The sequence below is a fragment of the Cyrtonyx montezumae genome, unplaced genomic scaffold (assembly GCF_038088225.1).
Source record: "Cyrtonyx montezumae isolate F1298 unplaced genomic scaffold, pur_monq_1.0 scaffold_20, whole genome shotgun sequence".
In the NCBI taxonomy this organism is placed as follows: domain Eukaryota; kingdom Metazoa; phylum Chordata; class Aves; order Galliformes; family Odontophoridae; genus Cyrtonyx; species Cyrtonyx montezumae.
Genome location: NW_027071937.1, coordinates 1,164,505 through 1,191,955, shown reverse-complemented (window position 1 = coordinate 1,191,955; position 27,451 = coordinate 1,164,505). Strand labels below are relative to the sequence as shown.

Sequence of the window (27,451 nt, the reverse complement as noted above, 5' to 3'; positions counted from 1 at the left end):
GCAGTTATGATAAACTTAGTGCACGCTGAAGAAAACTACTCAACACAAAGAATTATTTCTGCTGATATTTGCCTCTAAGAAATGATGACATATGTCTGTGTCTGAATCTACAAATAGATAGATGGATATACACACATATGTTCATTCACACACACATAGCCTCATAGTCATGTATCTTATACATATTTATATAAACAAATTTACATACTGAATCTTTTGTAAATTTTAAAATCAACAATACATATTTTGTATCTCATTTTTAGGTGTTAATTCCCTTAAAGTTGCTTCATATTTCTTTAAATGTGAACTACCTGGAAAATAATCATATATTCTTAAATAAAAAGTTTGCAAAGTGTAAAATTGGCAAAATGTCCCCGATTGGTTGGAAGTGCCCTTTCACCTTATTGTGTCTGACCTGCCATTTAATTAATCTGTTCTTGTCTGAGAGCAGACAGTGTTAAAGATAAGCAGCACAGTGAGCAAAGCCTACAGCACTTCGAATACATATTCAGCTTTTCTATAAAATCATTATATTTTATTGAATTGATGGGATTGATAATTCCTCCTTCAGTTTCTATCTCATCCGATTTATCCTGGCTGCAAATATTTACACATGAGAGTCTGCATTTACCTCTCCTCTTTCAGCTGTGTCTGTTCTAATTGCCTAAGCTAGTGCTGTAAAGTTTGCATTGTTTTCCATACCTGCTTCTGTGTTTTCAGATGGTTTTTTCGGGGACGGGCAGTGGGCATTCAGGTAGTCCAGATAAGGATTTATAGTGACAAAATATTGACTGGATTTGGTATTCACTTATGAAGGATGACGTTAGTGCCACAAAAATCCCTGTGATGTACAGGGAATAGTTAATTAATTAAAGGACCTGCTAATTGCTACTTGAGGTACTGTGTGGAGATGATGAAGAGTGCTTGGTACAAGGTTAGGTTCTCAGTTTTGAGTGAACATTTTCATTTAAAGGATTTCTTTAAAGTACATCCTAATTTTTTTTAATTTTTTTTCCAGGTTACAGTATCTAGTTCAGACTCAAGTGTTCAATTGAGCTTCAATTAATTATAATATATAGTCAGGGTGCTTTAGCTGGGATAGATTGATGGAGAAGCTTTGTTTCATTTGGTGCAGGTGGCACTGTTTAATAAGCACAGGAGAGAGTGAATAATGTAGTGTTTGCAAAGAGAAATAAGTGCAAAAACGAGAGGAGCAATTAGATCAGCTCAGAAAAAAATAAAGGACAAATATTAAATGGTCAGGTATCTTGCAAATAACAGATAAAACAGTAATAAGCATCTGATTGAAAACTGCCATTTTAATTTATGAATATGTAGAAGTATTGCTTTAAAATAAATGTAGTGAGCTAGCCTTCTGCCTTCATTAGGCAGGCACATTTCCATATCTGAAAAATACCAGAGTACTAATTTTTAAACACTCCCTGTTATTGTTCTCATACTGAAGTACAGATAGGATCCTAAATCTAAAATATAAAAATGACTTCAAATACGAACTTCTAAATTGTACTATAAAATACTTAAACCTTTGGCATTCTTTAATTATTGCTATTTTGTAGTGGAGAAAAATTACCCCATGTAAAATTAATCTGTGCAAACTTGTAAATCTTTATCAATAATTTACTAGCAGATGAGTGGCTTCACGCTTCTCGTTCATGCACTGAAGATAAAATAAAGTTGCAGAAGATTATACAAAAGAAAACAAGATTGTAGATAAAAAATGAAGCCCTTGAGAATGAAAATCTTGTTTTAATTGCACACAGAAGAATAAAAGGAAGTATATACCACTGAAAGTAATGCTATTCGACTTAAAAAAAAAAGTGTGCCTGGTAGCTAAGAGGATACTCTTGTGAGTTACTTAATAAAAGAGTGTGTATGTATTAGGCATTTCAGCAACACTTCTGCATCTAAAAATTTCAGCTGTAGACAGATTTTCCACAGACGATTCCCCCCTACTGCTAACCTCTTAAATACACCTATAAAATACAAAATGTTCCCAATCACCTCCAATAAAGGAAGCTTCCTTACATTAAATGTGTCTAATATTTGTGTAAGAAATCTGAAGTGCTTTCTGATGTGGTTAAATTCACGAAGAAATGTGCTTGTAGAACAGAAAGGAATGCACTGAGCACATCACTCTGAATATTTGCAGATGGATGCAGAGCTGTGGAAGTTTACTTATGAAAGATGGAAATAATCATATTCGTAGTCTCTGATCATTCAGCGGGAGCAATGCTGTCGGACTCTTTATCTACAAACCTCATTTTTGTTATGTAGTTGTGTTTACCAAATCCACAGTACGCCCAATCAGGGAAGTCTCTCAAACCTCCGGGATTGGTTGGTACTGAACTTGTAAAATGTTTATGAGTGAGTGTTTGCCTGGTAATGCAGCCCTGGGTGCCCTGCTGTCAGCATGGAATTACTGATACGATTACACTCAGAGGGGTTTGGAGAGAAGAGAAGGGGAGCTGGGTAATGGAAGGGAACTTTCTCATCTGAAGTCCTAATGTGCATTTAGACAAAACAATTTGCACCAAAAGAAACTTCACTGCTTAGTTAAAAAAAAATCCATACACTTTTTCTAAAAAAGCGTTTTGCTACAAATTGCAGCTACGTGAGCTCAAACTGTATCCTGACTGCATAAAAGAAAGTAAAAATAAATTATTAAGCAGCAGCTGCACTGCCAGATTCAAAAAGAGACAATTGTGCAATCTTTACCATTTTCTGTGCATGAATTTTACCAAATGACAAAAAATTAAGGATTCGTATTGTGTAAAAACATTCCGTTTGAATAATTATTTGGTGTGGTAGAAGCTCAAGTCAGGCAATCCAATCTCAACACAGTACCAAAAATCTATATTCTCCAAGAACACTCCACGGCTACCTTGGCTATACGTGCACTGACCTTCAGAATCATATTTTCTTTACCAATTCACTGTAATAAAAATGAACATTTTGTCATCACTTTGGGAAACTGTGCCAAACACCTTAAAACACATGTCACATGCCAACTTTACTTCATTTTTCTCCTTGGGGAATATATACATCTGGAATCATAATCACAGATAAAAACCTTGACAAAATTGCACATGAGCCCAGCCCTTCTCTCCAACACCTACCTTTTCATAACATTTAATACAATATTAATATCAGTTACTAAAAAGGCTTCCAACCTTTACATTTCTGACATAACATGTTCAAACCCATATTTCACACTTCTTGTTCTGTTTTAAGTTCAGTGGATTTAACAGGACTCTGGAGAGAAGATCATGTGGCTGAAGATTTCCCTCCCTCTCTAACACCCGTAGAGGCAGTTTTGGAATTGTTTAAATAGCTGTGGCTATATAAACTGAAATATTCAAGATTATGGGTATCTTATTTCTCTCTTGCACGTACACATACATGCTTGTATATTTATCTGAAACGTACTGCTTGCACCAGCAACAAACAATTTGTACACAACATCTGGGCAAAACATTCTGAATATTTTCCTTTTAAACTTTATGATTTATATTTCCTGTGTGTTCTTGGTTTATCGGACAAATACAATTAGCTCATATTATATAATAATATTACTTGGTCTTTTTATCTATGATTGACAGTTTTTCAAATCAAAATAAAACCCATTCTTAGCCAATCATCTTCTTGGAAGTGTGTTACTGCTTTAAGCTCGGTTTGCTTCAGAGACAGCTAGGATCCTATTCAGTCAGGGGTGAACAGTGAAATTACAGATCCAGCAGATTCCCCACTCCCCCCAGAACGCCTGGCTTAGGTAATATTGAATGGCTAATTCCTAGACTGATGTTTTTACTGTGTGCTTTTATATAACATGAATCAGCTGATGCTGCATGAAATGGAATTTGAGAACTTTGCAAATTTTCATTTTTTATTGCGTTTGTAATTAGTACCATGCTGGAAGTACCCCGGGCAGCTCGCTGGATGGCTTTGTTCATGTCAGGATGGTGATAGCAACCTCTTTTTGTTACATATTTAACAGCTTTGAAAGACATTTTTTATACAGCAAATGTACCAGACAGCTTTAAAGCAAAGGACATTAAATAGGTTGCCAATTATTCATTCAACAGCTCTACGTGCATCAAAAAAAAATGCACACCACCAAATTTTCCTGAGACAAACCACTTAAATTTCCTGTGACTCATACCCAATTTCTGCACTAACTGGGTAGGGATAGCAATCATTTAGACAAAGAAACAGATATTAAATGTTTCTTACCCTGGAATACTAAAACCATCTTTGTAAATATGCTCATTTGCAGTTTGGGGACAGCATCTGTGGCAAGAAGTGTCTTTTTTAAAATCTCAGGGGTGTTTCTTATTTCATTATTTTCCTTCACTTTAAAATCACCCGAAGTGCCTCGTTTGGTATAAAAGAAGTGCAAAAAGTGATATATGAATGGAGCAATAATTTCCCAGAATCGTTTCAAGTCAGCCTATGGAGCAAGTGGATCTGCAGCACGCTAGTCTGGCTCCAGCAGCTCAGGGAGATGAAGCTGAGCTGAGCTCCACTTGCTGACAAGAAGCAAACTGTCTCACATTTTAGGAGAACAACATCATTGCCTATAAAAATGAAGAAGAGACAAAATAAATAAAACCAGTTAATGTTGTAGTTAACTTGCAAATCAAGTAAATCTGTTGGTACAGTATTTTAGAAATAAATGATAACAGCATCACACCAAACACACATTTCTGAACATATAAGCGCTCGGATTTTGATTTAATGGTATATCAGCGTCAGCTATTGCTTCCTTTGCTGGTACACACTTCCTGATGCCTACTGTGAAGGGTGCCCATATTTACAACTGAGTAAGATGATTAATTACACCTTGTCAATCACGGTGCATGAAGACATAACACCACAGCAGACAATGAAGAAGATGCCTGAAGCCACAATTACATTTTAATTCATAGTTTATTGTATGCCCCCATATATTGCAGTCTAATAACCGTAGGGGCATCAAAAACATATGAGATATCAATCACTCTGCCCCCTGGTTTTTCATGTTTATATTATTCCACAGCCTTTACATTACCATAAGTAGTTACTTATTTCCTAAGCTTTCTTCTCTTACCTCTTACCTTTTGCTTCCATTTATCTTTTATTCTTAGAACCTTTATCCAACAGCTCTAAGTATTTGATGGAAGTTTGTAGCTCACTTAAAATCTGTAACAGACAACCTGAAACCCAGCAATTAGCAAAGACAGCTTAGACTTGTGTTCCTTTGTTGAAGGAGGCGTTGAGTCTTTTGTTCTGATTTAGTCACGGTAGCTGGGTGGAAGCTGGTACCTCATTATGTGGTTGGTCTGTTTGTCTGGTAGGTAGCAGATGGTACTGGAGATGACGTTACCAAGAGAGGCAGGGTAGAGAAACTCAAGACCTGTGATTTGTTCACCTGTCACCTATAACAAAATACAGGTTAAAAGACTTTATTATTAGCTGCACCATTTTTTTAATGAAAAAAAACCCATCTCCCTTCAAATGAATCCGCAGTTGATTGTAAAGATTATTTTGCTGTAGCAATTTTTCTGATGCTCATTATTCAAGAATACCCTGGATTTTATTCTGAACAATGTAAATGTCATTCATGTGTCAGTGTGTACATTAGCAGCTTTGTGTTTACATTCTGCTACTCTCCTTGTGTTTTGGTAGCAAGGGTTGGATGTCTTCATGTGTTTGTACATCCACGAAGAAGGTAATCAGAGAGAGCCTGTGTGCTGGAGGTCGGGCCATACCTGTGTGACATGCTACTGGTTTTATTGGTTCCAGCCACTTAGGCAGTACAGTTACATAAATACTGCGTTTTTACATAGGATAGGATATGACATATTGCTAAGTTAAGGCAGTACAAGGCTGTTCCACAGCAAGATGTGGCGTCCACGGTGTCAAGCGAGCAATATTCCACATGAGCATTACTGGAGGCAAACCTCCCACTTCAGACGTGTTTGAAATGTCTTGTCATTTAGGGAAGGGATAAATTACTTTATTGACATAAGCGTTACACAGTCCTAGTAATTCTTTGTAGAATTCTAATCTGAACTAAAACATGAATATCTGTTGTCTTCAAGATGTGATTTTAGGACAGTCTTGGACTAGTTCCCATGGACGATGGACTAGCTTGTGTTCTGAATGGTTCCTAGTGCAGTCTGGTTACTTCACATGCATCTCTACAAGAGACTTTGTTCTCCTGTGACACGCATATTTAACTACTCAGAGCAATTCAACAGAAAGATGCCTTGACTGTTCTAAGAACAGAACACATAAACCCAGCAAGGTTTGAATCTAAATGAAGTAATCCCAATTTTAGCAAAGGCGGTGCTACCTTGGCCTCACCTGTAAGAGGCACATCCCTGACAGACACAGAACTCAGGTGCTCTGAGTGATGTCACCGTGTGCAGGCAGGGGTAACGCAGCGGGTCTCAAGATCTCGGATGTACGTTCAGATCTACTTTCCATCGCTCTACCTTTCTAATATCATTACAGCTGTGATATTTGATACCTTCAACACTAATTACTCTACCCTTAGTACCCATATCCACCTTCTGGGCACACACTAAGATGAACGCCTTCCCACTGCGAGCTCCTGGTCTCTCCTGGAGGCTTCCCGAAGCTTCTCCTGAAGCTCAGGGCAGACCTCCCCGGGCCGCTGCTCCCCAGAGGAGAGCCCTCCACCAGCGGAGAGCTCCGCGGCCACGGGCGGCACAGCGGGCAGCGTTCTCCGGGCGGATCTCGCTCCGGAGGGCCGCGCCGGAGGCGTTCAGCGCTTCTGTCGCTGCTTTTAGGCGCAGCGGCCTCGGAGGGGCAACAACCGCCGCAGCCCTCGCACTGCGCGGCGCAGCCCCGACCCGCGGCCCTCGGCAGCCGCTGCGCACGCCGGGCCGGGCAGCGGAGCGGCCGGGACCGGGGCGGCGGGGCCGGGTCGGGCCGCGGCCCCCGCGCACCTCCCAGCCCCGAGCACATGCCGGCGGGCCCGGGCGCGGCGGCAGCCAATGGCGGCGGGGCAGGACATGATGTCAGAGGGGCTGTAGAAAAGGCGCGGAGCCTCGCGCGGCTCCCGGGCTGCAGACGCTCCGCTCGCGCCGCGGAGGGCGGCGGCTCCGACTCCGCTGCCTCCGCCGCTTCTGCTTCTGCTGCTGCTTCTGCTGCGCTCCCCCCGCGGCGCCGCGCGGCCGCCCCCCGCCAGCAGTGCCCCGCCAGCATCCTCCTGGGCCCGCGGGCCGCGCCGCTTTAAGGAGAGAGGGGGGCCGCCGAGTGCCCGTCCCATCTGGTGCCCATCCAACTCTTCCTCCTTCCCCTTGGCTTTTTCTTTTCCCAATGAGCTCCAGCAGGCTGGGGGAGGAGCGGGGGAAGGAGCAAACTTTGCCCCTGAGCTGCTGCTGCTGCCAGCCCTCTGGACTGTGAGTGCGTGCGGTGGGCACCCGCCCCATCCTCCTTGCAGCATCAGCCTGCTCTCCGCCTGCTGCAGCCTCCCTCTCCCTGCTTTCCTCCTCTAAATTTCGCACAGTACGATGTAGGGACTGGTCGGTACTCTTTTTATTTCTCACCGAAGATGGTGTATTTTTTTTTAATATACATTTCTCTTATTTATTAATTCCTCCCGATCGTAAGCCTGCCCAGCATCCTGCCAGCTGGGCCAGAGCGTAAAGCCTGGGACTGCACCTGGGGCAATGAGCCCTGCGCTGAAGAAACCTCCCGGAGGGATGCGTCGGGGCCGCGCAGCAGCCTAGCTCCGCGTCCCGGAGCGAGAGGGCCCCTCTCCCTCGTCCCCTCCGCCCGCCTGCTCTGCACCCCGTCCCCTCGAAACCTCGGATCAGAGCCTGCACCCCGCTCCGAAGATCTCCGCCGGGTAGAGAGCCCGCAGCCCGAGGAGAGACGGGGCGGCCGTGCTAGATGCATGGGGGAGGGCTCCGCTTAATGCAAGTTCTGGGCTCCTGCAGGGACCCCGACAACTGTCAGCAGCAGCAGCAGCAGCAACTCGGGGCCTCCTCCTCCTCAGCGATGCTTTTCCACAGTCTGTCCGGCTCGGAGATGCACGGGGTCATCGACGAGATGGATCGGAGAACCAAAAGCGAAGCACCGGCCATCAGCTCGGCTATAGACAGGGGAGAGACCGAAACGGTAGGAGGCGAAGGAATGGGAGAGTCGCTCAACTCCCAAAACATACGGAACCCTTCAAAAATACATCTTTTCCTTTAAAATAACAGATCGGGGGGAAACGTATGCAAAATACTAAATCGGAAGAAATTTAAGCGTAAAGGCGCTCCAAAAGATTGAGTAAAACCGTGGGGAAAGGCATGAAACTGTTAATTATTAATAACATGCATAGTAATAGTAACGCTTGGGTGGAACAAACGGTGCTGCTCTTGCAAGAAACAGAGAGCTGGAGCAGCCTTTGGTAGCGTCCAAGCACGCCTTCCCTCCCCCAGCCTGTCCGGCCTGCAGAAGTTTTTAGGGAGAGGCAAAGTGTGCTTTGTACAGACAGCGTTTGGGCACAGCAAAATTTTTTTGTCTGCAGAATGGAAATGAATACCAGAGAATCCAATTCGGTGTTGTTTTTCAGGTGAGATATCTACGCTGAGGTAGACGGTACAGCATTAGACCTTATAGAAAAGCAAAGCCTGAACAAAAGCAAACAAGCAAAAAAAAAAAAAAAAAAGCAAAACAAAAACCCCAAACTCAACCGTGCTTAAATTATAATTTCTCATAGTAGGAAGATGTGTGAACGCTGGATTTATGAACTTGGTAAACGGATTTGGAAGACGAGTTTCAGGGAAATGGATGTAAATCTTTGTAACTTTACCACTTTTTATCCTGTATGTGCCTGCATGTTAATGCATGTAGAGAATAAAAGGATGCGTCCTTTGAGCCAGAATTAAGCCAGCAAAGTGGAAGGGATTTCTGAAGTGTATTAATTTAACGGAGTCAACATTTATTGTATATTCTTTTTGTTTTCTTTCTTCCTTTTTTTTTTTTTTTAAGAAAAGAAAATTCTGGAGTGAAATTATACCGTATTTTGGTGACTGTGTCTTGTGAGATGGTGTGGGCGTGTGCAAGGAAGATGTCCGCTCATGGTTTTTAAAACTTCATCAATGTGTTCCTTCTAAACGTTACATAGAAATTGACTTAAAAGTGACAGTGAGGTTATTTAACCCGGAGCTGAGGGCAGCCTCCATACTCTAACAGGGTTTCTAATCTGAAGGTTTGGTTTTTTGGTTGTTTTCTTTTCTTTTTCTTTTTCTTTTTTTTTTGCAAAAAGTTAGTATTTCTGCGTAAAATTAAACAGTATCAAGTTATCTTTGCTGGAATAAATATTGCAGTGTGATATTTTGAGATATCGATACAATTTATTCGCATTCACATGTGTATATCATGAATAGTGGGACGGAATATTGGATTCTTAAATACCAATTCAGGACAGCAGAATTTCGTTCCTGGATAAGCAAAGCAGAGAAGCTGTGTTTCGTTTAGAGCTGACTGATAAAAAACTACGTTGTGTGTAAAGCGATTCCCAATCAGAGTTCAGTTCGTGCCTTGAAGAAATCAGGCATCAGTGGACCCGTGTGGTGAACGGTACCGGCGCAGTGCCACGCACTCGTGATAGCGGAGATGCTGCACCCGACAGCAGTGCTCGTAGTGATGGGGGTCTGCGATCTCTGCTCTGCTGCTGGGAGCGGTCTGGCCGCGTGCTGGGCAGCTCGGTTCCTCTCGGTGCTCCCCATTAGCTGTCCTCTCCTCGCGCTTTGCGCACGGACTTAAGGCTCCGGAGGAGGTAAAAGTAAACAGATTTCCCCCCCCCCTTCCCCAACCAAAACAAACCGCGTGTTTGGGGGGAAAAAAAGTGTTTCGAGTTGTCCTGCACGAGGACAAGTCTGCATGTGGCTTTGAGCAGAGTGCCGTGCTAACAGTGAGGTCGGAATGGACAGCAGAGCGCTGCCGGCTCTGCCGTGAACACTGCTCTGCCCTGAGCCTCTCGTCTTCAACTCTGTTTTAGGGTGCAGGGTGAAACGCGTGAGAGTGCTGAAACGGTTTCCGATATATTTTTTTCTTTTTTCTCTGTAGGAGTTGGCAGAAATGTACGTATTTGTTGTTGTTTTTTTTTTTTTTTCCTTTTCTTTTCCAGGGGGTTTCGATTGGATTGCGATTTGACACTGAACTATTAAATTATATAGGGGTTACATTTAGTTTTATTGCTTCCAAGTTTATCCCAGTGTAATCTAAAGCACTCTGTTGTTTCTCCCCACTTTGTTTCTCACTATTTCGTTTTCCCGATAAAACATTCTGCACCTCAGATTTAGTAATGCTCGTCTTCTTCACGGTTTTATTTACCGATCCCTCCGGTGCTTTGGGTCACGGCAGCTTTGGGTGCAGGGGGCTGCGTCTGAGCCTCTGTGGCTGCTGGGGGTTTGATCGTAATTCACTTGGAGTTTTATAGCTGGGAAAATACACACGCGGACACGCTCCACATACGCGCTCTCACGGAGTTTTAACTATGCAGACACTCTCCGTGTATTCATTATAATCTAATGTGAAATTAACCGTCTGCGATTATCCTTATTCTGACTGTTGCACCTGGCTGGTGAGGAGCATCTTTTCTTGTCCTGGGATTGGCAAATTCATAAAAGGAGGGGGGGTGGGGGGGAGAAGAAAGAAAGAAAGAAGTGCCGGGTCTCATCCGGACGCCTCCCAGGATCCTTCTTGCTGCGTTTCCCCCTCCCGCCGGGCCGGGCGGTTCCTGCCCCCGGGAGCAGCGGGGTCGGTCCGACCGGAGCTCCCTCGGTGCGCTGCAGCGGGGGATGAGCGCGGCCGCGCAGGGCCGGGGAAGCGCAGCAGCTCCCGAGCTTCTCCCTCTCGCTAACGGTCCGAAATTGTTTTCCCCCAGCAGACCATGCCTTCCATCAGCAGTGACCGGGCTGCCCTGTGCGCCGGCTGCGGGGGGAAAATCTCCGACCGATATTACCTCCTGGCTGTGGATAAACAGTGGCACATGCGCTGCCTGAAGTGTTGTGAATGTAAACTCAACCTGGAGTCCGAGCTCACCTGCTTCAGCAAGGACGGCAGCATTTATTGCAAGGAGGATTACTACAGGTACAGCCCGTCCCGGCGCGGGGGGATCCGCTCGGGCTTCCGACGTCCGCTCCTGGGGGCTGCGCGGGGCCCCGGGGTCACGCAGCTCCCGATGCTCCGGCGGGGCGGGATCCTCGTGGCGCGGCCGGGAAAGGGACGCGGCTCTGCCCGGGTGCACGCGGGTACCGTGAACGCGCGGGGCAGGGCGCCGAGCGGTGCCGGGAGGGCTCTCCGTCCCTACGTGTGTCCGCCCGGCCGGCTGCGGGGTCCCCGTCGGGGCGGTTCGCGGGGCGGGGGGAAGCTCTCCCGGCAGGACCTGGCTGCCGGTGGGACGCAGCCCTGAGGCCGCTGGTGGGCAGCTGTGCCGGCTCTGAGCGGCCCCGGCCCGCAGCCCTTCTCCTTCTGTCCTCTCCCGAGCGGACCCGACGGGATGCTCCTCTCACCGTCTCCTTTGGCCGTTCTGTTTTGCAGGAGATTTTCGGTGCAGAGATGTGCGAGATGTCACCTGGGGATTTCTGCCTCCGAAATGGTCATGAGGGCCAGGGATTTGGTATATCACTTAAACTGCTTCACTTGCACCACTTGCAACAAGATGCTGACCACCGGCGACCACTTCGGCATGAAGGACAATCTGGTGTACTGCCGCCTCCATTTCGAGACTCTCATCCAGGGGGAGTACCAGGTGCATTTCAATCACTCGGATGTAGCCGCTGGGAAGGGCCCAGCGTTGGGTGCGGGCTCTGCCAATACTTTGGGACTGCCTTATTATAACGGTGTGGGGACTGTCCAGAAGGGGAGACCCAGGAAAAGGAAGAGCCCAGGGCCTGGGGCAGATCTGGCAGCCTACAACGCAGGTAAGAGACCCCATCTTCCCCCGAGAACAATTCTAACGGTTTGTTTCTGTTCACTTCCAAAGGGGGATTTCCGTTTATTTTAGCTTAAACCGTTAATAATAGTTTAGCTGCAGCATAATTATTGAGATCAAGTGCTGTCAAACTGCAATTACAGAAGCTAATATGTTAGCATTTTTCACTTCAGCTGGAAATAAAATGTTTTGAAGCAAGGTCATCTGGTTAAGGAGGGGGAGAAGGGGGGGGGGGGGGGAGGGTGTAGCCTGAAATAAAATCTGGAAACCAGAGATTGTAAGTTAGCACTTCAGAGAGCTGTGAATTTTCTTTAGTAGCTACACCCTCAAAGGCTGCTGATGAGTGAATTATTCTGTCCTTCTCCCGAGCTCTTGTGCCTCAGAGTTTTGGAAGGAAAAGGAGAGAGAGAGAGGAGGCACAGGGGCGGCTGTTTCGGGGCGGGCTGGGCTGCAGGAGGCAGGTGCTGCCGCAGCCACGAGCGGCTCCTGCGGTGCCAGGTGGCCGGACTTGTGTGCATCAGAGATGGTTTAGAGGAGTCAGGAAACTCACAGCATCTCCATTCGCTGCCCCGAGTCGCGGCCCCTTCCTCTTAACTGAGAGCTGCAGCAAGAAGAAAGGGGGCAAACTCAGCAACAGACGCAAGCCTGCGGGCTCCGCGGGAACTCCGCGTCTCGGGCTCTGTGCGCTCAGCTGCCGACTTTCTGATGTCCTTCCTCGTTTAACCTCCCCACCATAGCACCGTAATTCTGTAGGCAAAAGAATTCGGGCAGTCTCTCCCGCCTCCATCCTTCCCTCGCCGGAGTGGCCGTGATCGCCGGCGCTACTTCTTGTGTGCAAAAGGGAGATGTGCTTGGACAACAGAAAATGCTGTTGGGACCCACGGCGGAGGTGGGGTTTCCTTCAGACCTGAGCACCCACAAGCTGCGCTCTCAGCCGTCCCGTTAGGGCCCGGGGATGAAATTCGTGCGCCCGTTTCGTTGTGCCACTTCCGAATTTGTCTGCGATGTTTCCCGTTGTTTCGAGCGTGTTTTCTTTTCAACCTACGGAGCTCAGACGTTGTCCCGTAGGGCGAACTTCTTCGTCACGTTTTGCCTCCCGGAGGTGGAGCCGGGGGGGCGGGGGGGGGGGGAGGGGAGCACCCGGGCGGACAGCGCGAGCGTACGGGGAACGGGAACCGCCGGTGTGCGCTGAAAATGGCAAGGAGAAAAGGCGCATCTCCGAGTGACAAGTTCGCCCCGGGAACAAAATCGGCGCCTATCGTGACTTTGACCGATAGCTGAATAATTTGGAAATCCGTATAAAAATCCGTAGCGGTCCCAGCGGTGAAAGGTGCGTGCGGCTGCGAGCTTTCAAACGTTCCGAAAACGTGCGTCCTGCCCGGTGAAAAACGTTTCCTTTTCGGAGGGATTAGGCTGTAATTGCCGTTCCGCTGTCTCCCTGTGCAGGGCAGATGTTCAGTTTCAATGGACCCGTAACCGAACCGGCTGTATCTGCCCCGGGCGGGAGCACAGCCGGAGAGAGTCCTGCCGCTCCTGACCCGAAGGAGCCGTCCTTAATACCCCAACAAATCGTTTCCAAAGTAATTGCTCCCCCGTTTTGCTTTTCTAATTTTTGGTTAGACCCCTGTAACAGAGGCTTAACAGATCTTCGAGGAACCTTCAGCTTCTCTGCTGAAGCTATCTACTTAACTTACTAAACCAATAATCAATTAATTTATACGGTAATAAGTGACATTGAGATTGGAAATCAGAGCGGGTGTTCCGTTGGTTTAAAATTTCACAAAGTAGGAAATGATTGAGAAGCTTTCTATTTTGTGTCTTTTAAAAGGGGACCGTTCAAAAGTGTACGATCGTTTCTCCGGAGTTATCTTTCATGGACCTTCTCCTTTCTTTCTGAGAACTGCATTAGAAACGTACGATATTGTCCTCCGAGAGTGTTTGTTGCCGGTAATCTGTGTAGAATACTTCGTGTAAATAAATCTACACCCAGAGGTGGTGGGAAAAGGGGGACCCGTAAATACAGCCGGAGTTGAGATGGGAATTATTTAGTAAATAGCAGCAAACATTCATCTGCGACGTGAATTGGTCTGGCTCGCTGCCTCTTTTTGTACTTAAACGGAACGCTGTTTGCATGGGGACGATGGGTTTTGGATGTGGATGCAGCCTGACAAGTGGAAAATAGCTTAGAAGGATGCTGAAACTTCAAAAAGATTTTTTTCTCTCTCTCCCCCTCCCCCCCCTCCCCCCAAAGTGTGTTCTGTGATCATCAGTCCTTTTTTCACTTGTTGGGGTGGATTTTGATGTTTTGTTTTGTTTTTTTTTTAGGTCAGTAAATCAATGGCTGAAAGCTTGCTGAACACAGAAGCACCTGTAAAGAATTCTGAACACTCCCTTTGTGAATTAGGCCCCAAACCTCCCACAGCTTGCTATATTTTATTCATATCTATCTGGTCTGTCTTTAATATGAAGCCAGTAAAATACCCCTTAACGTGATAGATGTAGAGGCTTGGGGCGGCCCGAGCTGATAAAATACCCGTGATCTGTGCGAACAGCAAAGATGTCCAAAACATTGCCCTCCGTCGTGTGCTGCGGGGCACTGGGGGCATTGAGGGGCATTGAGGGGCATTGAGGGCATTGAGGGCATTGAGGGCATTGAGGGCATTGAGGGCATTGAGGGCATTGCGGGGCGGATTTGCAGGAGTCTTTACCGAAACTTTTTCTCCCGACAAAATTCGGGAAAGCCCGGGAAGTTTTGCAGAGCTGATTTCTCTCTTTCTCTCCTCGCGTCCCCCGGGACTGAAAGCTCAAAATAAGCGTTCCTGCGGGTACAGTTGGTTGCAGAGCGAGCAAACAGAAATCGCAGCTAAAACAAGGGACGTTTCACAGCAGTTTCCTGAGGAAAAATGAGAGTTCCCTCCTTTCCCTCCTCCTTCCCCCCCCCCCCCCCCGCTCCGACGGGTCACCCAGGGCACGAGCAGCCGCTCTCCCGTGGGCGCTGCCGACCCCGGGCAGTGCGAGGACAGCGTGCCCGGAGCCGCCGTGGGGTCCGACATCCGCCCCGCGTGTCCCCGCGCAGCGCCCGCCCGCTCCGGCCCCGTGGGGCAGTGCGGAGCCGCGGCCGGCCGGGTTAATCGCGGAGCGCAGGGACCGACGGCGCGCTCGCAGCGGCCATTCAGCGCCATTCAATTGGCTTAATTGAGGGGAAAAGCCCTCCGCCGACGGTTCCCCTTTGTCCGCGCCCGGCCCGGGCCGCTCTCTCCCCCTAGAGGCGTTGCGGGGCCGGGCCGCTCCCGGGGTGCACCCGTCGCTCTGCAGTCCGGGCCCGTGCGTCCTCCCGGTGCTACCCCAGAAGGAGGGGGGAAAACCACGCGCGCTCCGCACACCACGGCCTCCTCACGGGAGCCCAGTTCCCTTTTAATCCCGGTTGTGATGAGGGTTCCGATGCCTGAGTGTCCTTTCCCGCCTCCGCGGACACAGGCTGCTTCCAACCCCAGCGCTCCCTCACGAAGTCCTGGGCGTGCTCCTAGGCAGCAGCAAGCAGGGCCGCAGCGCTGCCCCACCTCGTTCAGCCGAGTTCCCTCTCCAGGCAGCAGCAGGGCAAAGCACCCCTGTCCCCTCCAGGAGGGACGGGGGGAACGTACCAGAGTACGTGTGGGAGACAAGTGCCCCTTGTCTCATCACTCTTTCAGCATCAGGATTAGTTTGCTTTCTTTTTGGGTGATTTAACGTGTCAAACCAGACACTAAACAGAAGTTCCTCCTAAGGAAGTTGTTCTTTCCCATCTTCTTCACATAACTTATGTATCTGCTAGCTACTGAGCGTGTGTCTTGCTCCCAGCATCCATGATCTGGTGATCAGAGTGTGAAACAATGCTCCCAAGTTTTCTTCTTGAAATACTGTTTGCTGTGAGGATAACAGCACATCCCGCTTTGTTCTGTTGGTTTTAGAGACAGTTTTGCACATTATTCTGTAGATATTTTGGTCGCCAGTGTCGAACTTAGAGAGCAGGACCGTATTTCTTGTGATGCTCTCAGAAGATTTCACCTTCTGTGGCCGAAAGAACATCTGTGTCGTGGTGCTGTGGGAGGGTGAGCTCACCTCTGGTGAGAGCAGCTGGGGGACAGGAGGGCGATGGCCGGGGTGTGGGACTGGGGGGTGGCAGGAGGGCCTTAGGAATAAAAGGTCTGGGATCAAAAAGATACTTGGCACCGCTTCGGAATTTGTTTTATCAGTAAGCAGAAATGAAACGTTGGTTGATTGAAAGCTCTTCTGTTTGACCTGAATTTTACCAGTTGTATTTCTGAAGTTCCCAGCGTTGAGTCCCAAGTACCGCAATTGAATGGCAATTTTAAGTATGGGTGGTTGAGCTGCTCCTTTGGGAGGTACACAGGGACTCCACAAAGGAACAGGGAGCACATGCCTGAAAAGCAGTGGGCTGCAGGAGGAGCCTGTGCAGTGTCTGACAGCATGGCATCTTCTGCAGGAACTCTGCTAGCTTGCACGTGCTTCTCTACCTGCGTGCCTGCAACACCCATAGACATTGCATGTTGTGCAAGAGATGTGCATAAGATCAGATCTAATAAAACAACATTTTGGAGATGGTGCCAAGTACCACATCCACATATGAGATCCGTGCTAATGTCAAGCTGGGTGGTGCCTGGGGGTACCCGAACTGCTTGGGCAAGGTGAGGAGCAGCTGACACTCACGCACTTCAAAATCCGCTCTGTAACTTTCTTCCCAGGAAAGGACGAGAGTGGTACACATTTGCTGTCATTTTAGTATTATTTTTTTATGTGAGATTCATACAGCAAATTGCTCATTGTCAAGCCAGGGCTTGATGAGCAGCTGATACCCTCGTTCCCTTCTGGGAGGATTTAGAACCAAGTCTGTTTTCTTGGGTGCTGACTGTACCTCATTCTTTACAGAATAGGTTAAAATCCAACTACTTGCAGCTCTAGGACTTGTTTTGTTGCATATCAGCGTGAACAGATCTCAGTCTTCCAGATAGATATTTTGGTGCATTTCCTCCTAACTCTTGGCCTTGTTATTTCTGGGAGAATTTGAAAGCATTTGAGAGAACACAGAGATCTTTTCTGTTCCTACTATCTGAAAAGCTGTATGTTTAAAACCAAATACCATGTTGCTCTACATTTCCATAATACCATTTGCTACAAGCAATACAGTTTTCAGTTATTCTTCACGGAATTCTTTAGAGGAAGAACTGTAGCAGTGAGGGAGGCCAGGGCTGGTGGGATCGCTGCAGCTTGGCATCTAGGATCTCAGTTCTTCAACTGAAAAACAGATCTTGCTGCACTGTGTCCAGTTCCATGATACTACATCTTTTTACAGTCTTCTTTGTGTGTCTTACACCTCCAAAGTTCAGGCACTTCCAGTCCCATACACGAAAACAGGCAGAAATGCTTCTTATTAGTAGAAATTTGGCATAAGAAAGGTAACAGTGAAGGATTTATACAGATGTATGCACATGCATGCACACACACATTTATGTGTACAGCTCAATTTTTCTGTCTGATCTTTTCTTTTTTAATTTAGCAGCACAGAAGCACGGAGATGTCTGAGGCTTTTAATCAGTCTATGGAGCAAACCTCCTGTTGGTGTAGCACTGAGCTCTCGCAGGCCTTGTCTGCCCTGTGCCCAGGCTTTTAAAAAGTTTCTCAAAAGCTGAAGTTTGCAAAGCAGCTACACTACCTGCTACAAAACTGCTTTCCGTTGTCTCTCTGCTTTTTTTTCCTATGAGTACACACTTTTAATATTGGCTTTTAAGAAGAGTTTTTAATGCATGCCTTTCAGAAATTGTATGTATTAACGGGGCTGAAAAACTGACAAATAGTATGAATTTAAGTTAAACTATAAGTGTGCGTATGTCCATGAGATGTACTCAGTTGAAGCAAACTAACTGTAATGGATAACTGAAAAGATCTGTTTATCTGCTTATGAGTTTCACCAATAATTCACGTATTAAAATGTGTTTGTGAGATTTTTTGTCACGTGGCACAGAACAGACAGTACTGACATTACTTTTAACATAAAACTTGTAGGAAATTAAAAGAGAGTTGCAGACACTGGTGCAGAAAAAGTAAATTAACGACAGCTTGTCAGAGCTGATTTTCAGATACATCCATGACTTTTTTAGTAAATCTAAGCTTGGTCCTTAATGTTTTTTTTCCAGAGTTTTTCTATGATTCGTTGTATGCACATATAAATCATGAAAGACTTTTGTGCTATGAGGCTGTTTTGCTTGGCATTCAACATGTAATACAATTGGATAATTATTCCAATGTTCCTTGGTCACAGAGGTCCCTTGCAGACTTTGATTTATGCAAATGTATCAGTCATTCCCATTCGGTGATTTAAAAGATTTTATCTGAATAGATCATTCCAACTATTATTTTCAAATACTTAGAGTGAAATATTAATAAAAAAAGGTTGTTTTTTTTTTTTTTTAATTTGGCGAGCTGCTGATGCATTGTATTAACAGCTTTATTTCTTGAGCTAGTCAAATTATAATTTGCTGTCTGGTACCCACAAACTTTATTTCTTTTACAGTGTTTCATTTAATGGTCTCTCTTGTACTCTACAGGGTTTAGTTTGATGGAGGAAATAATTATAATTTTAACTGGTCTGTTCCATCGAGGTTTAAGTGGACTCTATTGTACAGATTTCTTTGTACATTACAATGCAATTTATAGTGATACAAAGTACATTAAAACACTTTACAGAGTTGAGGACAGCTACTGTCCTACAAACAGAAAGTGAAGGAAAGGCTGTGTGAAGATGGAGGAAAGAAAAAAGGAAGCAGACTTGACATTTTAAAAGCCATAAAGAGGCAGGTGAGGGTCCTTGCAGACTGGTTATTGTAAGGGAAACATAGAAGATGCAGAAATGGAGGGGAAGGCAAGTAGGGTTTGTACCAGTACAATACATGCCATGGTATGTTATTTTAATTGCTGCACTCAGATGAACTGCAAACAATGTTGGTCACAGAGCAATAGATTTCCACGCCTTTTCCTCTTGTTGCCTTAAGCTTTAAGCTGCAATGAAAACGATGGTGACCACCTGGATAGAGACCAGCAATACCCCAGCAATCAAAAAACAAAGCGAATGAGGACATCATTCAAACACCACCAGTTGCGGACAATGAAGTCATACTTTGCTATTAACCACAATCCTGATGCCAAGGACTTGAAACAGCTAGCTCAGAAAACTGGCCTGACCAAAAGAGTTCTTCAGGTAAGAAGAGCAGTCTTTTGTCTTGAAAAGTAAATAAAATATCAAATTTATGTTTGAAATGCTGTGGATTTTGCTTATCCTCAAGCTTTTCATGGTCATTCACACCTTCAGTCTAATTCTAGAGTTAGAATTCTGAACTTCAGTTTAATTCTAGAAAGTATGAGAAAAGTTATTTCATTTCAACTTCCCGAAAGCAGATCACTTGTGTTTTAATTTTTAATGGCAGTTGTGAAGGTATGGGGCCTGCTTATTTTCCTGAAGTTAGTCAATTCTGCTGCATGGTTTAACTTCTGATCTGCTGCAAGAAAAAGTAAATCATTTTAGTTAATGTAAATAGCTTTTAATTTAGAAATTAATGTGAGCGGTCATCTTTGCAAGAAAGTAATCAGGCGTTTGGATATATTTTGTCTGGACAGGGAAAATATCTTTCAAAATGCAAGGGTACGTATTTAATTTCTCAAAGGTACATTTTTTTTTAGTCACAGTATAGAACTTAAGGATGAAAGAAGATGGCATTTTGAAAGTACTTTTTCAAGTAGGAGGGTACATGCTCTGTTTGAATTATTAAGGGAAGGAAAGGTAAGAATATCAGTTGGCTCAGTTCCATTTTAATTTATAGCTCTGATTCAGTAAGTTAATTTTAATGGGCACTTATTCAATAACTGTAGCTAGAGATAAATTTAGGCATGTAGGAGCTGTGATGTTCCAGGATCCAACACTGAAATCTTTAAATGGATCTTAATAATAGAAAAATGAAGTTTGGGGACCTCATAGAGAAAGCTTGAGCTCAGAGATGGACTCCTGGGAAAGAACGATGGATAGCTCTCATGTGTTCACAGGCAAGTGGAGGGCAGTAGACAAAAGTATAGAAAAAAACTGAATTTACTGGAGAAGTTGTGGGTCTTACGGAGTTAATACTTAACAGAAGAAGTTTTAAAGGTTTGTAGGCTTCCTAATAAAATCTGCTAATAAAAGACTGTATGTAATTCATTTTCTTGGCTAGATCCTCCAGAGCTGGATTTTGTTTGTTTGTATGAAGCTGATTTGCAGTGGTGGAATGGATTCCTCCTTCATAACTGGTGCACATCCTGGCACTTGACATAGTGTCTCTTGTAGTGGCTCTCCCTTACCCATGTGTGTGGAGGAAAGGATTTTCTGTATTTAGCTATCATTATTTTGAAGCTTCTTCATTTTGTCATCAGTTTCCACACTTCAGTAATATCTGTCATCTGTTACAGTGTATTCACATCTGAATTATCTTAGAAATTTCACATAGTGTGTGAGGGAATTACCTCCATGTCTGGAAAACACCTCTGTCTTGGTTATCTTAATATTTTCTTTTCTCAGTCTGCACCACTTTCTTACTTCCATCTCTCCTCTTATCTCACCTCATGGGCCTGTCCTTCTCATTCTTTTCTAAGTCATTTTATCTGTTTCTTCCTATTTACGCTTTCTCATCTCTGAAACTGGACTCCATGTCTCCATTCAGACTCTATTTCAGTTTCCTGATTGTGTCTGTTTCCATATTAAATACATCGCAACTTCCTGTTTTAAGATGCACTTTGCTTCTTTTTTTTTTTTCCTTTTTTGTGGCAATCCCTTACCATTCTACTATTTTTTTTCTCGTGGTTTTGGTAATTAGTGTTTCACTTCTTTTACTTCCACAGTAAAATACTCCTTTATCTCTGGGCGCCTTTAGATGAAGAGAGTTGCAAGGTAATAGCTGGTGGTGAGGACTGCACACAGAGGATGATGCTGTTGGAGGCACTTCAAGGAAATGACTCAGAGTGATACTTCGTCTAGTATCACTTGAGTTTTCCTTTCTGTTAGGAGCATTCTCTACTCCATACTCTGTTGGTCTTTTTGTTGGAAAATTAATTTGAACCATGAAAAAAAAATTATAAAAAAATCTTTTGGAACCTTTTTGCCCAGTTGGTTTATTTCTAACCTGTAAAAGAAAATAATATGGTCTTCTGAAGCTGTAGAGGTAATTTTTCAAACACTGAAGTTCACCTGTGCAAGTTTCAAGGCTGCTCCTCGCTGGAGAAAACTCTTCATGACATTGGTTTCTGAGATAGTGTCACTTGTTAATTCTTCTGCACCGGAAAAGTTGGCATTCTATCTGTGTCACTTATTGAACACAAAGTAGTTCACTGACACTACTGATCTAAACAAGCATCATTAGTATTATTCTGTCTTACACACTGAAGGTGCGTGGACTCCCAACTGTATGCACGCACATTCCAGTAGTGTTGTTTCTAGGTGTATATGTAAGCTCTTCTATTTTCTGTATGTTCAGATCACAGTTCAGCTGATGGAAGTTAATGATTTCATATATCGTTAGAAGAATGTATTTCCATTGAAAGCATAGGGCAGCAGATGAGGAGAAAAACAAATTCTCTTGTTCTCTGAAACCGGTGGGATTTCTAAACACACGTTGCAGAGTTCCTAATGTCTTAGGAGATGGATGTAGTGCTCATAACATCAAGGCAGTCCCATATGACATGAAACGTGGGTGGTTTATCTGTAAATCTGTACAAAGTTTGTCTGTCTTCTTAATGATCTGTGATTCTAGACTTGGAAGACATGACTTCTGTCTTGGCTTTGTATACAATCAGTCATCAGCCAGCCAAGTCCAGGAGCAGAATGGCAGGGAAATGGAACATAGTGCTTCAAGAATGACATTTCCTTCAATGGCCTCGTAATGTGGGCTATTTTCCTAAAGTAATCACATTAGAATTGCATTAAGCCTATTTATACTTCTACTCCCTATTTTTATTTATTTTGACTCTCAATTAGCCTTATGTTTGCCAATTTAATGCATTATGTATCTTGTGCTGCAGATAGGGAGCACGAGCCCAGTGCTGTGAACTGTTGTTCATAATTTAAGTGACCAGTTAATGGTAAACCAACTAAGTGGCATAAATGTTACTCGTTTGGAAGTTATCTTTCTTTTTCTGAGCTCAGAAGGGAAGGTGGAAGTAGGTAGACATAAGAACATGCCATTTGCTGGCTATCAGTATGGGTACCTCCTCTTTACCTGGATTACCCATGGCAGAAGCAGTTTAGGAACGTGAAGCATGGTTTTTCAGTGGGCTTTGTACACTGCTTATCCTTCTGGAATCTCTCTCCAGTAACATTGCTGTGAAGAACTTACAAAGGTTATTGCATACATTTGGACTTTGCTGACTTCCCAGTAGTCAACAAATATGAAAATTTTCTCAATTATGCATGAGCATCCTGCACTCCTCTGTGGTGAAGGTTTGCTTTAGGACTGCGTACTGCAGACAACTTACTGAGACTTCTTTCATAGGACATTCTACGAACGTATTTCAACTTAATAATAGGAAAAACAACAGTCAGAATGTGTGTGCAGTGACTGAACAGTTTGCTATGCAGTGGCACATCCTTTACATTTTTATTTGTACAACCAACATATAACAGTTGCAGCAATGGAGGCATTACAAACAAAAGTAGTAATTTATCTAAGGTGATTACTTGGCCTCATTCATGACAGTATCAGAATTCTTTACAATACTTAGCATATTTATTATCAATATTTTCCTACCTTATGGAGATATTATTTGATTCCCATTTTACAGTTGGAGAATGGAGACAAAGAGAGATGAACTAGTGCAGATCTCTGAAGCACTAGAATAACGTTTTAACTGCAGCACCACTCTGCCTGGCTGCCGAGTGCCCAGCGACAGGCACTCAGCTCTGCTCACCAGAATGGAGGAGCATCACTGGATCTCACAGCTGCTTTTATTTTTTTCAATGGGAGCTTTCATCCGTATTTTTCTCTTTTGGTTTGAAATAGCTCAGCCCTATAATGATACAGTTGTAAAGAAAAACAATACATACTTCTCAATGATTTTGTTTATTTTTCAGTACTGAAGGCCAGATTCCTAATTGTGTAATTGATGCGAGTTAAGTCCTTCTGGAACAATTCTTTCAGTTATGTATATTTGGATTATTATTTATTTACTTTCATGTAATGCTGTTACAGGTGCAGGGCCTGAACTGCCAGTGTGAGCATACAGCACTGCTGTGGTTCTGCATGGGGCAGCAGCCCTGCCTTGCCAGCTCCTGCACACTAGTTTGCACAGCTCTGAGTAGAGCGGTTGAAAATTGGGACTGCATTCCTACAGTTCAGAAAACAATAGTTCCAATTCTTTCACTGCTCTTCAATGTGAAGCCTTTGCTAAATACTTTCATATCTTAACTGTGTACCAGAATATCACTACTGCAATAATTATTTTCTTATACATTTCTATAATAAAACACATCATTTTCAGAATTTCAGCTAAGAAATATTTTGATGCCTTTTCAGTAGTAATACAAATAATTATTGTTAGAGAAATTTAAAGAACTCCTTAGTCATTAGCTGAAAAACCTTGATAATAACTCAGTGAGGAAGAAAGTGAAAGGGTCATATCGTCTGTATTTTTCATATGTGCAAGAATATGAAGTGTTTTCTATACCTGATGTGAGCTACCACTACTGAAGAGAGGATGATCCACCTCACAAGGACAGCTCCTGAGAGCAGCATTAGTGGTTTAGAGCGCATCTGAGCACAGGTTTTCATGTATAGTGGAAGATAAAGGGGAATACACAAGCACCAATAATCTTGCTCATTTTCTTACTGCATTTTGAATCAGAATCAGAAATAGTACCGTGGAGTCTTTTGCCCTATTAAGGTTAAGGAGCAGCAGGACTTTTAGGAGCAATGTAACTGAACAAAATACTGTTCTGCAGTTTTCATGCTTTACACAAGGAAATTGCCCGTGAGTAGGAATGGAAATTTTACTCATATCTGGGACTCTTACGTATATAAACATGTATATTTTCAATGAACACAAATGTAAAATTATGCAGAGGTATGTGAAACGGACTAGTGATTTTTTCTGATTTGATTATGTCAACAGTGGCACTCTCTAAATTTATGTTTAAACTTCATACACACGGTCCTTATTGGAAAGGGTATTTAAAAAACAAAGCCAAATTAATTCATTTGTGGGACAAATATAAGTGATCTCTCACTGAAAGGTAAAGCAATCCCTGAAGTGTTAAAATTGCAGGTTTTTACCATTCCTACTCATTGGTGCTTGAGACGTTAGAGCTTGAGTGACCAGGGTAAAGTAATTTGCTTCACCTGCACAGGAGGTTCCTCACCTGGCTCAGAGCTGCACAATGGCTCTTCCACCTCCCCGTGCAGGGCTCTGAGTGAGCAGCCATGCGAGAGGAAGGTGCTGGCTGGGAATGTTTCACACAAAAATACCACACGGATTATTTTTATAGTTTTGCCCACATCATTGGCCTTTAGCATCATCACTGCTATAACGAACAGTATTAAAAAATAATAGTTATTTTTGCCAGTGCTGATCTAGGAGAAGGTTTTTGTTTTCTCGATGCACATGAAACTGATATATACTCTTTAAGTGTTTTAACAAAGAGAGCACTGTCATAAATGTCTTTGAAAGTCTAACGTTTCAGAAATAAAGACCTGTGGGGGTGTGAGTTATGAATGCAGCTCCCATGGCCACCACCAGGACCAGTCCTTGAGAATCATTTCCTTGTGGCACTGGCAGGAGAAAATGCAAGAGAAAGTACATGCACTTACAGAGCCTTGGCCTGGGGAGAAGGCACTCCTGAGAAAAAGCAGGAGTGCATAATAGGGGGAACTTGGGGCTGGACCTTCCAAAGATGAGAAGAAAATCAGTCAGAGGAAAAATGGGCTGAGACATCTTCATCAATTGTAACTGCAGCTGACAAGTTTAGATGAGAAAGAGGAGACTTCACAGGACTGCATCGTTTTTGTGTATCACTCCTCTGCTAGCAGTCTGGCTTAAAGAGGATCCTGCAGCAGGAGCTGCGCTGGCTCAGAGTTAGAAGTCAGAATTTCTTTGTAGGATGTTGTGACCACATAACAGCCTTGTGAGCTCTGCACACTCATTTTTCCTGTATGAGCCACAGGGGAGAAATCTGATGGAATAAGACTGTGAGGGTACTTTGACTCTCAGTTCCTTTCTCTGACAGACACAGAGATGATGAAGTTAATTACACCTGGAATTGAAAGACTCGGTCTTATTTCTTAAATAGGTCAACGTGAGAACAGTAGGAACAGGACTGAGTCAATTGTAAAGAAGGTAGAAGTGACAGAGGGCTTCCTGACAAACAAGCACTGTCAAATTTCAGCTAGCTGTAGCAGTAAAATTGGATGGCATCAACAGGTTGAATACAGAGTATTTAATGACGTTTTAAAATGTGATCCACACAGTATTCTGTACCTAGATTTCATGTGGGTTTCAGAAATAAACTTTATTATATCTATTTTCAAATAGGTCAGAAAAATATTTAATCTTTAGACAAATTCAGCATGGCGAGCAGTATTAACTTTGACCTAAGCACTGCAGTTCAACTGAAAAAGCTGAAGTCCTATTTTTGTCCTTTATGCACAGTTAGATTATAAATAATGCAGGAAGTAGAAATCTTGGGAATAATATTGCTGTATATGGTTATCATATATTCTGAAATCACATTTTTTTTTAATGTAATGAGAGTATTTTATACCATTCAAGACACTTTTTCAACCATTATACCAGGATGGAAAAATTTAAAACGAGCGTGGCATAGGAGCTGAAGCGTTTGAGAAAGAAGAGTAAGAAAGAGAGGCAGTCCTTTCAGAAAAGTGAGAGTGCTGCTGAGGCTGAGGTGTGAGAAAGCTCCCAGGACTGCTCCCGGAGCGCGGGCAGGCAGGGCACTGCGGGCTGCCCCTGCTGCGTGCCGTGGGAGCTGGACACGAGACGCGAGGGTGCTAAAACCTGTTAGTTTGTGTTCATCAGGTGCTTGATTTCTGTCTCATCCTGAGAAGTACTTCTGGGAGTGAGAGCAGTCGTGCTTTCACAGGGGCCTCCAAACTTACACGCGCCTTCACATGCTGCCTTAACCAATGAATCCCCTCCTCCCTCCTGTGCCCATTTCTGTCCCAGGCAGACTGTTTACACTGAGAACTGCAGGAGAGGGAAAGAGGAGCATCCAGAGGACATCCAGTAGGCATCCAGAGGACACTTTTTGTGACTGGGGCTACTTTTCTTACATGTTACCATAAAAACATCTTCCCCAGTTCATGCTTTCATGAATTTGTGAGTTTGCTTTTGCTTTTCTAAACACTGCAGCTCTTTAAATGCTACCCTGTTATATTAAACTATTTCAGGTTTGGTTTCAAAATGCTCGAGCCAAATTCAGACGGAACCTCTTACGTCAAGAAAACACAGGGGTGGATAAGACTTCAGATTCAACACTCCAAGCAGGGACCCCATCAGGTCCTGCATCAGAAATATCCAATGCCTCCATGAGTCCATCCAGCACTCCCACTACTTTAACGGACTTGACTAATCCTACTATGCCTACTGTGACATCTGTCTTGACGTCAGTGCCCGGAAGTCTTGAGGTTCATGAATCCCGAAGTCCTTCACAAACAACTCTTACAAATCTTTTCTGATGACTCTTTCTTAATAATTTCTTTAAAAAAGAAATTATTCTTAGTTGAAATTCCAAGTGTATTTTAATAGAGGCTTTGAGCAACTGACTAACCACAATTAGGATCTCTCCTAAGAAAGCAGAAGGAAATGTAGTGTTCTGGTATTACAGAGTACGGACTGAAGAATAACTTGGAAGATCTATTGCAACACAACATTTGTGTAACTGTACAGTTTTGTGGACTGAGCAAGGGAAACAGCAATTAATTTAAGTTGGCTAAAGCTTCTGTATTTTCAAAGACTGCCATGTGCCTTATACACTGTTTTATCTACATACTTTGAATTCCATGTCCACTTCTATCTTTTTCTCTCTGTATATTTATGACCAGGGCAAAAATGCTAAGAGTTTGTTACTTCGAATAGTCCTAAGCCTTTCATTGGTTGCTTTGTTGTTTTAGAAGTTTAAAGTCAAAGTCTGTTTGAATACCAGAATTTGTAAAATCTAACCAATAATAAAACCACTTATGGAAACTACTTCGTAATGGCTACAGTTACGTTTAACGTGAGTTTCACAATCAAGATAGGCTGACTGTATTTAAAAGGATTAGAAAATTGCACTTCAGACATGATATCTGCCTAGAATAACTCTAAATGTGATGTATACATTCCTCCTGTTCCTGAAGTATATATGGGTGACAAGTCTGCCTTGTGCAACAGTCTAGCTATTTTCAGTATAGAGAAATAAATAACTGTTAG

At 44.0% G+C, this 27,451-nt stretch overlaps 1 protein-coding gene across 2 annotated transcripts; it reads left to right on the top strand.

Moving 5' to 3' along the window:
* Positions 1-8,016: 8,016 nt before the first annotated feature.
* On the top strand, positions 8,017-27,229 carry LHX2 (LIM homeobox 2). 2 transcript variants are annotated; one of them, XM_065737382.1, is made up of 5 exons: positions 8,017-8,151; positions 10,916-11,118; positions 11,569-11,951; positions 19,009-19,214; positions 26,431-27,229. In XM_065737382.1, the coding sequence occupies exons 1-5, from the start codon at positions 8,032-8,034 to the stop codon at positions 26,716-26,718; spliced, it is 1,200 nt and encodes a 399-aa protein (XP_065593454.1). In that variant the 5' UTR covers positions 8,017-8,031; the 3' UTR covers positions 26,719-27,229. The 2 variants fall into 2 exon arrangements, with proteins under 2 accessions (XP_065593454.1, XP_065593453.1); XM_065737381.1 differs by having other exon boundaries at positions 10,913-11,118.
* Positions 27,230-27,451: the final 222 nt, after the last annotated feature.

Excerpts from the sequence above, each read along its gene's own strand:
- LHX2 (XM_065737381.1), top strand. The coding sequence starts at position 8,032 with ATGCTTTTCCACAGTCTGTCCGGCTCGGAGATGCACGGGGTCATCGAC. Across the intron at positions 8,152-10,912 it reads ACAGGGGAGAGACCGAAACG|CAGACCATGCCTTCCATCAG; the intron begins GTAGGAGGCGAA and ends GTTTTCCCCCAG. Across the intron at positions 11,952-19,008 it reads TCTGGCAGCCTACAACGCAG|CTTTAAGCTGCAATGAAAAC; the intron begins GTAAGAGACCCC and ends TGTTGCCTTAAG.